This window comes from Phycodurus eques, chromosome 15, assembly GCF_024500275.1.
Source record: "Phycodurus eques isolate BA_2022a chromosome 15, UOR_Pequ_1.1, whole genome shotgun sequence".
NCBI lineage: Eukaryota > Metazoa > Chordata > Actinopteri > Syngnathiformes > Syngnathidae > Phycodurus > Phycodurus eques.
Window position 1 is genome coordinate 22,442,074 of NC_084539.1, and position 13,302 is coordinate 22,455,375.

Sequence of the window (13,302 nt, forward strand, 5' to 3'; positions counted from 1 at the left end):
CTGGGTCATAGATAAGTAGGTGGGTAGATTATAGGTAGCTTAGTAGCTATGTACCTAGCTAGCTAGCTTAATAGCTAGGTACATGCAAGGCTGGTGGTTGGTAGGTAGGTTCATAGCGTGGTAGCTGGGTCATAGGTAAGTAGGTGGGTAGATTGTCGGTAGCTCAGTAGCTATGTACCTAGTATCTAACTAGCTAGGTATATGCAAGTTGGGTGGTAGGTAAGTAGGTGGGTAGAAAGGTAGGTAGGATGTGAAGATTGGTAGATGGGTGGTAGGTATGTAGAGGCAAAGTTTGAAACATGTTCCCGTTCCAAATAGATAGATAGATAGATAGAAATGAGTAAGAACCAACAATGACATTTTGGTGAGAATCTGCGTAAAGGTGCGGATCCATTTATTTTCACAGTTGTAAAGTCAACATCAGCAGAATACAATGCTCCATTGTATTTTTCACTGGCGGAGGCAGCACTTCAATTTACAGCGGTCGGTTCCCGCATGCTTGTTTACGCAAAGTAGGCCGAAAGTGGCACGAGTGTTGGAAAACGTTACTCGTATGATACAGTCATTGTACTAGTGCTCTAAATGGTGTGACAAGTGAGGACAACGAGCGTACTAGTACATAAGTATGGGGCTATTCATCTGTGAATTCAACTCTGCCAAAAGATGAACTCAAGTCTCTTGACAGTCTGCTGGACCTGCAAACACAGGAAAAGAGCAAAAAGAGCATTTCAGCATTTCATCCAATCGGAAACAAGATGACATCATCAAATCCCAATGATACTACTTGACCTTTTACGTTTTTTGGCCCAGAACACAAGCCCTGCTGTTATTAGTGCAGCGGCTAGTAGAACTCCGACCACCGAACCGGCGATAACGGCCGCTTTGTTACCTGACAAAAACAAAACAAAAACGTTTCTGAAGTCGGATGGCCAAACGTTCCCAGCGCAAATCAAAGCAAGCGCATGAAAGAAGCTGGGCACGCACATACATACAGTACACTTTTTAAACTTCTTTGGAGACGCGAGGCACCCGGCACATGATGAGGAAAACATGGAGTAGTCATTGTCGTAATACTACTCGCACTACCAGTAGTAGTAGTGGTAATAATAGTAGTAGTTGTGTAATGGATGTGCTTGTTGTTGTAGTAGTAGTAGTAGTAGTGGTAATAATAGAGTGGTAACTAGTAGGAGTAGTAGGCCTGGTAGTAGTAAAGTGGTAGTGTCATCGTGGTAGTAATGGTGGTTTTAGGAGAAGTGGTAGTGTAATAGTGGTAGGGGTAGTGGTGGCAGTCGTGGTAATGGTATTAGCTGCGGCAGAAGTTGCAGTATTCGAGCAGTTGTGGGGCCTTTCCTGACTTTGATCAAACAAAGCAAAAACGCTCAAATTGTTGGCGACGGTATGCGTGCGGCGCCGCTCGAACCCGTTGTACTCGGAGCGTAAGGGACGCAGACGGTGTCGCCTCCCGACCACGTGCCGTCCGCCAGGCAGGTGCGCTCGGTCGGCCCTTCCGCCGCGAAGCCGTCGTCGCACAGCAGTCGCACCGTGGAACCCTGCAGGTAGGCGGTGCCCTCCTTCCTGCCGTCGGTCGGCGGGGCCAGCCGACCGCAGGACACCACTGCAGGCCGACGGCAAGTCAATATTGCACGTTGTTAAAAGAAGTTCAAAAACAAAAACAGTTGGATTTGATTGTCTACATGCTAATATGCTAACATGTGCAATGTTTCTCATTGTCCATCTTATTTCAGCAATTAGCTTCACATGCTAAAACGTTAACGTGCAATTGCGACTACGCGATACAATTTTTCAGATTTTTTTTTTTTTTTAGTTAAACTGCATGTTATGTCAAACAATAATATACATTGATGAAAAAGATAGTAGTTGTATGTAAGCAATTAGCAAATAGCTTTACATGCTAAAATGCTAACGCTTAACTCGCTTGATATTACGTCAACAAATAATATAGTATACAGTACATGAGCCCTGTGGTTCTCTTGTGTACTATATATACTCACCAGGCTTTAAGTCCTCCACAAGAGAAGCGTGACTCTGGAAAGAGACTTTGGTGGCCTTTCCCAGATCCGGACTACGACCCACCAAAATGTCATACCTGCAAAAATCACCACATTTGAAGTCGAAACGACTGCAGCGTCCTGCGTCCCCTGCTGTGTTTGTGTGTCGATGCTCCACGTGTGTTCAAGTAGCTGTCTACTGGAGCAAATTATACCGCATGGTTCACTTCCTGCATGGCTGTGAGACCACGCCAATGCGTACTTTGTTTGTTTTTACCCATTTGGTTCTTTTCCTAGTCTTTTTCCACAGTGAAAATGCAAACGAATTTCAGGTTCCGTTAACTGAAGCAAAGTATACCGCTCAGTGCACTCGCTGCACGGCTGTAGGACCACGCCGACGTGTATTTTCTCGCCACTGTCTTCTTACGTTGTGTTACGCGTTTTTGGCGCCCCTACCTACAGAACTGAGAGCCGGCCCCGGAGCAAACGTCCGAAGCGACATCGTAGAGCGGGTCGTCGGGATTCTCCGGGACGGAAAATGCCGGAATAAAATCGGGGTCGTGTCTCGGAGAGTTGTAATATGTGTCCAAAAGGTATTTGGAATCGTACGTGAACAAGGCGGATTCGTTGGAAACGGCCCCTGGGGGGGAAAAAAAAAGAAAGCCACAATTATTCGCCAGCTAGACTCGATGGGTGGAAATCGTTTGCCTAACAGTGTAATTGTAATTAAATAAGTCCTTTTAACTTACTGTTACCGAATGAATTTTCTTTAAAACTGTTAAAATGAAAATAAAAACAAAATTATTTCAAATGGTACTATATATAATTAACAAGCCAACTATTTAATATTTGTACGAAAAATTCAAAAAGTTGTTGAAAACCAATATTTGTATGTTATTTATTATTTAATTATTTGATAAAAGAATTGACATCTTACATGAAAATATAAAATAAATATTTATTAAATATTACTATTTGTCATTAACAAATTATTTAATAAAATAGAAAAGGTTGATTTTATAAGTGAAATTGTTTATTTTAACAAGGAAATGCTCATCCATCCATCCATCTTCTGAGCCGCTTCTCCTCACGCGGGTCGCGGGCGTGCCGGAGCCCATCCCAGCAATCATCGGGCAGGAGGCGGGGTACACCCTGAGCTGGTCGCCAGCCAATCGCAGGGCACACATAAACAAACAACCAGTCGCACTCACGTTCACACCTACGGGCAATGTAGAGTCTCCAATTCATGCATGTTTTTGGGATGTGCGAGGAAACCGGAGTGCCCGGAGAAAAGCCACGCAGGCACGGGGAGAACATGCAAACTCCACACAGGCGGGGCCGGGGATTGAACCCCGGCCCTCGGAACTGTGAGGCGTCAGACGCTCTAACCAGTCGGCAATATTCTCATTTTTTTTTTAATTTCATGATTGACAAATCATTTATTGATATTCACCAATATTTAATCGAATAAAACATTTTAAATGCATATGGATAATTGTTTATTTTCATAAAATAATTACTCTCATCTTCGCAAGTGTGTTATTTATTATGAAATTATTTAAAACCAATTATTTATTTTTAAATGCATGTGTAACATTGCTTTATTTACAACTATTTTTATCTTTTAATTCACACACAACAAAACAATTGAAAGGTTATTGAATGAGATAAATCAGTAAACAAAAGAAATAAATACATTTCAGTTTGACAATTTCAAGGGAAATAAATACTAAATGAATGCAAAATATATGATGTAATATGTTCTCTTGATAAAGAAGACGAGCACAATAGAAAACATGAAGCGGGTCTCACAGCTGGCCCCGAAGTTGAAAACGTCCTCGGCGTTGCTGCCGGCGCGGGCGGGCACCAGGTCGTCGCCGGCCACGCCGTTGGCGTTGCCCAACAGACCCCGCGTGGCGTTGCTGCCGGCGCGGGCGGGCACCAGGTCGTCGCCGGCCACGCCGTTGGCGTTGCCCAACAGACCCCGCGTGGCGTTGTGGAATTCTTCCGGCAGGAGCACCGTCGCCGTCACGGTGCCGTCCCGGAGACGCACCTCCACGCCGGCGCCGCTGGGGAACATCACCGTCACGTTGGGCGCCGAAGGGGAAAACACAAACACGCCTGAAAGACACGTTCACGCACAATTGGGCTCGGATTCTGCGCGTATGTTTGTGGCATCGTATTGAAAACCTTTGCCACAAATTTCAAAAAGCAAGTTTTTTTTCATGTCATTATGTGCTGTTGTTTCTTTTTTCTTTTTTTTAGAACACCTATCTTTGACAAGTTTAGCCCATTAGCAATGTACATAAGATTTATTAGTTATTTAGATTTTAATAAATTGTTAAACATTAAAAAAAAAAAAAAAGATCATTATGGGGTGCTGTGTGTAATTATTATCCATCCATTTTCTGAGCCGCTTCTCCTCACGCGGGCCGCGGGCGCGTTGGAGCCCATCCCAGCCGCCATCAACTGGTTGCCGGCCAATCGCAGGGCACATATCAACAAACAAGCATTCGCACTCACATTCACACCTACGGGCAATCTAGAGTTGTCAATGAACCTAGCACGCATGTTTTTGGGATGCGGGAGGAAACCGGAGTGCCCGGAGAAAACCCACGCAGGCACGGGGAGAACCTGCAAACTCCACACAGGCGGGGCCGGGGATTGAACCCCGGTCCCCAGAACTGTGAGGCAGACGCTCTAACCAGTCGTCCACCGTGCCGCCAGAAGCAAACTCATGCATTGTAAAAATGCACTATACATAGGTAGAGGGTTTTCCAGAATTTTGAGGTCAACTTTGGGGGTGCGTATTATACATGAGAAATTATGGTACGTACGATGTTTTTTTTTTTTTTTTTTTTTTTTTCACACATTGAAAGTATGGGGTGTTGTGTACAAAAAAAAAAATCAACATTTTGAGGGCGCACAATTACGTTTGAGCAGATTTCCCCATTCCTTATGTACAGAGGATTTCTTAGTTGTTGTTTTTTTGTTATCGACCCAAATATGTTTTTTCACATCATGATGGATTGTGTGGAGAGAATTTTTTTTTTTTCAAGCACACGTCTTTAGTCATTTTTGTCCATTGCTGATGTACATATGATTTCTAAGTTTTGTTTATTTTTAGTAAATTTGCTAAAATTGCAAATCTTTTTTTTCACATTGTCACAATAGGCTATTCTGTGTATAAAAAAAAATACAAAACATTTTTAGCACACCTATCCAGCCAGTTTTGCCCTTTTCTTATGTACATACTGTATGATTTATATTATATGTTTATTTTTTGTTCTCATTAAATTTGCAAACATCTAAAAATATATATACATTTAGCACATTGCATTGATGGGGTGTTGGGTGTACAATTTTGAGGGTAAAAATGTATTTAATCCATGATGGAACATACGATAATATAGCAAAATTTAGGTTCTTTTTTTTTTTTTTTTTTTTTTTTGCTCACCATCGAGGTCCATCCAGCTCTGCTCATTGAAGAGAAGTTGCTTTTGATTTCGCAGCACCTGCAGGCCGTCATCGCCGGCGACAAGTCGCACCTCGATGACGTCGGACGACGCCTCTTTCATGGCCACGGACGTCAGCTTGGTGGCATTTCCTGCGGGGCGCCAATCCATGCGATCAAACGTCGAGGAAGTGCGCTCGCAACAGGATAACGCGCGTGGCTCACCGTCGACCGGCTCGGTTCGGCCTTGGATCGTCAGACGCTTCCCGGGACACGTCAACAAATTGTACTCCCCTTTGCCGTTGAAGGAGTAGCGCACGCCATCGAAGGTTATGAAGTGCGGGTCTCCAAACACCACAGCTGGGGATGCAAACGGATTTGGTCATCGCGAAATGTGGCACGTGGGCGCCTTCTAGTGGTACGTGAAACAATCACTGAATGAAATGATCAAATTGTGCAACATCTTACAGCCACTGAAAGTTGATTTGAAGTTTGGAGTGCAGTTCACTTTGAACGTTTAGGTACGTTTTCATTTAATATTTTAGAACTGTGAATTTTTTCCATTCATTTGGGGATTTTTCAAATGAAGTGTGGACGTATTACCAAAAAAATAGCAACATTTGGAATGATCTTTTTTATTGTAATATCAAACATTTTGAAGAATCGTTTGAAGCGGTTTGGGAATTGTGAATTTGAGGTGAATTTGTAAAACGTCTTCATTAATTTGGTGATTTTCTAATGGTAAATGTGAAATAAAAAAAATAAAAAAAAGTTGCTTTTTTTTTTTTTTTTTTAACTGCTTAACATTTTTACCTGGGAATGGTTTTCAAAAATTGAGAAATTTCTAATGGTAGGTACACTTGTTAAATGTATTCATTAATTTTGGGAAAGAGAACGTGAGACTCGAAGTTGGAGTACTTTAAATCGGTCAATAAATGTCCAAGTATGAAATACATTAAATATGGCTTGAATTTGGAAATCTATTGTGAAAATTTGGGAATCTGAAGACGTGATAAAAAGTTCCCAGAATGAGCTGAATGTGAAGTTGAGATGGTTTGAATCAGTCAAGAAATGTGGAAGGAGGAGGTAAATATGTAAAATGGCTCTTAATTTGGGAACGACTATCTTGGAAATTGGGGAAACTTGGGCATGGGAATAGTTCCCGGGACGCCTTTAATAAGCCGAATATTTCATAGTGAAAAAGGTTTGACGTTCATGTGGAAGTCGAAGGTAAATAGGTCCAATATCTCTTCAATTGGGAACGTGTCAATTTTGGAAAGGGGACCAATTTCCAAGATGTCGCGAAAAGCGAAGAGTAGAAGTTGGAACGGTTCCAATCGGTGGAGAAATGCGGAAGGAGTCGAACGGCGACGGCGGTCGAAAATGTCGCTGCGGAACAATGTCGACTGCAGCGAGCGCCAACCTGAGCTCGGAGGCCGGTATCGCCGGCAGTCGCTGGACGGTCTGCGTTTGAAGTAGTAGCGACAGTTATCGGACCAAAGGCAGCAGTAGTAGAAGCTGAGGACGTCGTAGAGCCAGTGCGACTGACCCGGCACCCGAGGGGGCCTCCCGTACGGGGGCGAGCCCCAGTCGTGGGCCCGGTCCGGGGTGCTGCCGCCGACGGAGTCCGCCGTCAGGACCTGAACGCCGCTGCCGTCGTAGCAACACTGCTGGCCGGCCGCGTACCTCGGACTGGAGACCAAACATTCGGGATCAGGTGATTTTCTTACGGTTCTCTTGCGTTCAAAGGGAAAATGTGGAATGGCTGGAAAAGTTGAATGCTTCGAAGCTGCTGGGAAATTGGGAATTTGGTGCATTTCTCCGTTGACCTGGGAAATTTCCAATGGAAAATGTGGAATGCGTTGAAAAGTCGAATGTGAGGCCAGTTGGGAATTTTCTGATGGGAAATTAATCCAAAAGTGAAATGGTGAATTTAGAAATTCATATTAGTAATATGATAATAATTAATGATTTGGAAATCATTTCATGGAAAATGTGGAATTCATCCGAAAATTGAATGGATTGAATCAGTTGAGAAACAATGAATTTGAGGCAAATTTGGAACATTTCTCCGTTAACGTAAAATGTGGAGTTCTTTTTTCAAAGTAGGATTTTTTTTTCTGGGTTCATTCGAATGTTTTAGTGTCCTATAGAAAATGCAGAACTGTTGGAATGAGGGGGAAAAGTGGAAATTTGTGAAATCTGAAGAGTAAGAAAGCAGATGGTCCGAATGAACACCACAACATCTTGACGTTTTAATGACACGAATCGATTGGAGTGAATTTGTTCAATTTCTCCGTTAACGGAGACATTTAGAAATGGAAAATGTGGAATGAAAAACAAATGTAGGATTGTTGAGGAATGGTGAACATTTGCAAGTTGAATCGCTTTGGAAATGGCAAATTTAAGGTCGGTTTGTTAACATCCCGAGCAACTCTTTCATTTCATCTTTTAACTTCTAAAAGAATTTGAATTCCAATTTTGTTTTTTGTTTTTTGCTTCGACTTGCGTGCAAAAATTGGAACCATGTTAAATACGTGCATTGAACCAAATGCCATCACTTTGCCAAAGACGAAAGTCCGCTAGCGTTGTGCTTGACGCGCAATGCAAAACGCCATAGATGGTCTAACGAAACTAGCATCAACGTCACGGTCCTCTGACCGTTTGAGCAACAGATAGTTCGACACAAACGGTGCGGCGGCATGTAGACAGACAATGCTAACAGTACTCGCAGGTATAGTATGTTGTTTGTCTTTCACGGATATTCCTGCAGCTCACCGATTCTTTGAACGCGCGTATGTATTGTGGTGCCGTCATTGAGATGGGAATGTGATCGTTGGGCCTTGAAACCGTATTCGCTCTGAACTCCCTCACCTGGCTTGGATGGCCCTCACGCAGTGAACACTGCCCGGATGGTACGTGCACACGCTCCCTCTCTCGATATCGCAGCCGTAATCCGTCTGGAGGCGGAGCAATAAAAACACGTCAGCGTCGACGGTGAGTCATTCGCAAAAGCGTCTTAAAGTCATCAGTTATCATAGCGAACCCGCTTTGAACACGTCAACTGATCAAAAGATACTTTTTAATGTACTCCTTAGCACCATGTCGCTCTTTTGCGGTCAAGAAACGGGGGGACAATCGGATAACGTCACTTTGAGGAAACAAAAAGAAGACTCGCTCGCACAGCTCTCCAGATTGTTAGCCTCGTAGCATAATTGCGTCAGACATTTGGAACGCACTGTTTCAAACAAGAGAATGGGAAATTGTATAATTAAACAGAAACAAAATTCAACCATAATATTGTTTAACGAAAGCTTTGGAGATGAATGCTAACATACGACGGGAAATCCCATAGACATGCTAACGGAAATTCGCATCCACGTTATGGTGATTAGAAACCTTCCGGAAACTACTTATTTAACACACACGGAGCAGCAACACATACAAACGGAGCGTTTGGCAAAAGTCTCTGCTCAGTGGGGAAGGACCAACGTTACTTTTAGAGTTTAGTTGGGGCCCTTCTCTGCCTCTTCGTCATGCTGCATCTTTTCTGGTAGAGTTCGGTGCTGCCCGGCACGTTGTGGCGACGGGCGACAACGTGGTACGACGCTGAACGTGCGCAACTTTAAATTGGGACGAGCCTGTGTACTGTTTAAAAAAAAAAAAGTCCAACCCATCGAAACGGTGCCGCTATCGTCGGGGGCGCGGAAGAGAAACGGCAACCGCGGCCGCTTACGTGGAATCTCCCCGTGTCGGCTCGGGCCTGCGCCAGCGTGCAGGGGCAGTCGACGATCTCGTCCAGGAAGTCGGGCAGGTCGTTTTCCAGCCGGTCCCACGCCAAACATTTGCCCAGAGCCCAAGCCCCAGAGTCGTTACGGAACTTGCGCTCCAGGTGCCAGGCCAAGGCGTGGTCCTCGCTCCACGCCGCTTCCACGTTCCTGACCGCGTCGGAACCGCCCGAAGCTCGTCAATGGAAGTTATTGGCACAATATCAATAACAAATAGCAATCTGCCAGCGAAGCGTGAGCATATTTTTGGTCAGATTGTCCTGCAATGCGTACAGAAATCACAGGTGTCAAACACGAGGCCCAGGGGCCAAATCCGGCCCGCCAAAGCAAAACATTTGTGACATGATTTTTGCTCGAAATCTGTGCCAAAATTGTTGTTGAGATATTATAGCAATTTTGTTTTGCCGTTACCAAACTCCTTTTCACAATAATTAATAGTTGGTCAAAAAAACAATCCCAAAAATCATCGTAATAATAATAACAATAATTAAGCGTACCACAAGCCGCGCGGGTTCGTACTGGAGCTGACCCGGAGCGCTCCGACCTCCCAGCTGGAGAAATCGGCAGAAGGTTGAGGCACGAAAGCGAAGCTGCCGTTGTTTGCCGCGTCCTCGGCGAGGGAGTAGAGAAACTTCCACTCGGCGCGCCAGCGGTCCGAATACGGCTTTCCTGGACGGGGCGGTATTGATGAAAAGTCAAAATAGAAGAACGAAAATATTGATGACTTCAGTAGAGACTCTGAAATGTACAGTGTTCCCCGCATATTTGCACATTTGAATATTTGCTGATTTGATTCGATTTTTTTTTTTATCCTATCCTCCGTTATTCTCTGAAAGGCTCGCCTATTCTTTGTTCGAGTGCCAAAGTGGCCCAAGTGTTGTCAAATATAAAAGGATTGTTTTGATGCCATCTTGGTGCCGAGGAACTATTTTGAGGTGAGTGGAGGCACTTCATTCGGACCAGGGGTGTCAAAGTGATTGTTACGTTACAAAAGCAGCTCGGATTTCTTGTGTGCATAAAAACGGATCACAGTGATTTTATTTGAAGGCGCAAAACTAAGTCATGGGTATTTGAAACTGAAAAAAATATATAGTATTGCACTTTCAAATGAAATCAGCTTATTAAGACCTAGGAATTATTCCCATTCCCTTTTTTGACACGAGCCTTCAAATTCTCAAAATGATCCTTATTCCCCACCGCCACAATCTGTTCTGTATTTTTTTCATTTTCAAATTGGAGCCAGATTGTCGCGTCTAGCGGGCCAGTCTTGGCCCGTGGGCCATACGTTAGACACCCCCGATCTATCGACAACAAATAGTCGTGTCTAATAGTAGCGTTTTGCTGCCATCTTGTGGCATCTATATGAATGATTGGAAACCTTTTGGAGGGGTTGTTAATTGCTCGCGGATGTTCGCTCGTCGTAGCTCGGCTCGGAGAAAAAATAAAATAGAATGTAATTTTTTTTTTTTTTTTTTTTTAATGTATAAATAAATAGGAATAAAGCCGGGAATTGACCAAACTGAAGGTTGGCCCGATTTTAGCATAATCCCAAGTAAAGCGCAACAACTGAAAATGTGCTTACGTAGCCGAAGTGCAAATCGTCGGTTATGCGCTAACAGTGCAATGAGACTCACCCGTCTCCCTGTAGCCCCACAGCTCCACGTTGACCCCGCGGGCTCGGACCAGGGACGTGTTCCAGGTCATCTCCAGAGAGCCGCCCACCTGAGGCGTGCCGTAGTACTGCCACTTGGTGGAGTTCACCAAATGCGCCTTGAGCTTGGCGTCCAACTTGCCAGTATGCACTGCGCCAAACATTCCGAGCAGACGCGTTAGCATCACAAATGTTTGACGCGCAGGGCCGACGAAAAGAAAACTGGGAGGATTTTTTTCGGTAGTGTCTTTTTTATCTTTTGACTTTTTTTTTTTTTTTTTTTTTTTTTTAGTATATTTACTTTTTAGTACTGTTATCTTGTTGTTGTTGTTGTTTTTTTTTGTTTTTTTTTCTCTTCTCAATTCACTTCAATCCCAAAAACAGTGTTACTGTAGATCTGGTCACAGTCAGCGTTTTGTTTAAATTCTAAATGTTTTAAGTAAAAAAAAAAATAAAAAAAAAAAAACATTTTTAAATAAATGCATAGTGTGATAATTTGTAATATTGAACTTTTTTTTAACTTTGTAAAAAGAATAAAACAATTGAAAGTTGTCTATCTTGTAATGTTCAAAAGTTTGTTGACATTTTTTTTAAAAGAAGAAAATTGTATATTGTAACACTCACCTTTTTTTACTTTTACATCTTTTTTATGATATCATATAACGTTTTTAAAAAAAAGACCCTATTATTATCCAGTGAAATTCAACTCAATTCCAAAATATAGGCTTAAAAAGTTTGTGAAGAAATGATGAAAAGAAAATGTAGAAATATTCTGAAAATGTGTTTTACCATTTTTTGACAAACAAATGTGCAATACCTTGTAACAAGGTTTGGCTTCATTTTTTTCTAATCAATAAATGATGGTATAACAGTGTAGCAGTCCTTTTTTGACATTTACATTTTTTATCAAAATTGCGCGACATCTTGTGAAATTCAACTTTCTATAACTTAATAGAATACGATTGAAAAACCGTGTATTATTAAACAAAAATAAAGAAATACATTTTACAAAATGGTATGAAAATTTGTATTGTGAATTTGTTTTTTTTTGACATTTAAAAATGGTCTGATATATTGCAACAGTATTTCTTTTTTGCTTTTGTTGTAATATAGTGATATTAGGTGAGAGTAAACATCGGATGATCAATTTGACGATGTATTGATTTTTCAATAAAACACGAGCTCAAATGAAAGCGATTCCATTCCCGAGTGACTTCCCCGCAGCACCTCGGCCCGAACTAAGCTGGTGCGCCAAGAGAACAAGGCGGCGTACCCGCCAGCCAGGAGCCGACGCGGTCGTACGCGATGCCGTGATTGGAGGAGACTCGCACGGGGACCCAGCCGCTTTGATACAACAGCGGCGAGATGCAGTGGCCTCCTTCCGCTTCGTCCACGTAGCCCGTCGTGGTGACGCCGTCGTCGAACCTGGAAAACCACGAGCAAACGGCGGGACATTTTCACTTAGGGGTGCGCTCGCTTTTGTTGCCGGCGGTTTCCGCAAATTGCCAATTGGGCTCGTCTTCGGAGGGGATTCTATTCAATATAGGTTCGAACATGATTTGCAAATCGTCGTATTCTGTTTTTATTTACGTTTAACACCATGTCCCGACTTCATTGGAATTGGGCTCGTACAATTTATAATAAAAATACATTTCCAAAACTATTTGTCCATTTCTTTTGTTAAACGATTGCTTCATTCATTTTGATCCAATGTATGATAAATAATAAAAGTGTTGACTATCTGACATATCTGAAGTCACGTGACTCGGAAAGAAAAATTGCCGAGCATGCGAAAAATAAAGGGAAGTCCTACTTGCACACGATCAGGTCACTTCGGTTGAAAGTCGCGTGCAGCACCAGGAAATCGGTGCCGCCCAAAATGGATCCCGACTGCGGGGAGAATTCCACGCAGAATTCCTTGTAGTCCGGGCAGCAGCGCGCCAGAGACGCGCACGTCGCCCGGCACGAACAGCGGCCTAACGATTGCCCGCATTTGCCCTGGCACGACTCACCTGAATCACCAAAACAACAAGTTGACTTGGCCTCGCTTAACGTTGCACCTTTGATTGTGACTGCAGAAATCAAAAGCAATGAACCCCTATAACGCGGGACAATAATAATAATATAAATGCAAAGGTGTTTTCCAATATATACGCTAATTTAGAAACGGATCATAATCTCACATATTCATCAAACAATGTGTGAACGTATCCTATCGCATACATACGTAGCTTTAAGAATGGCGATTTGGAATAGAATCAAGGATATTTCCAGGCACTCACCGAGCGTCCCGCCGACGGACGGGAGGAGGAGGAGGAGGACGGCGACGGCCGTGCGCGTGTCCACCTTCGGCGAAAAAGGCGCGAAGCCGCCGATCGTATCGTATCCCGCCATCAAGTC

The 13,302-nt window shown here is 43.2% G+C and overlaps 1 protein-coding gene across 1 annotated transcript; it reads right to left on the reverse strand.

The window, feature by feature from the left end:
• Positions 1-390: 390 nt before the first annotated feature.
• Positions 391-13,296, reverse strand: susd2 (sushi domain containing 2). Its single transcript, XM_061698012.1, has 16 exons — positions 13,185-13,296; positions 12,716-12,914; positions 12,176-12,327; positions 10,886-11,053; positions 9,749-9,920; positions 9,200-9,401; positions 8,338-8,423; positions 6,887-7,155; positions 5,689-5,823; positions 5,467-5,616; positions 3,822-4,130; positions 2,466-2,649; positions 2,013-2,107; positions 1,430-1,615; positions 790-889; positions 391-695 (listed from the first exon to the last, which is right to left on the reverse strand). The coding sequence occupies exons 1-16, from the start codon at positions 13,294-13,296 to the stop codon at positions 632-634; spliced, it is 2,583 nt and encodes an 860-aa protein (XP_061553996.1). The 3' UTR covers positions 391-631.
• Between the last annotated feature and the right edge of the window lie 6 nt (positions 13,297-13,302).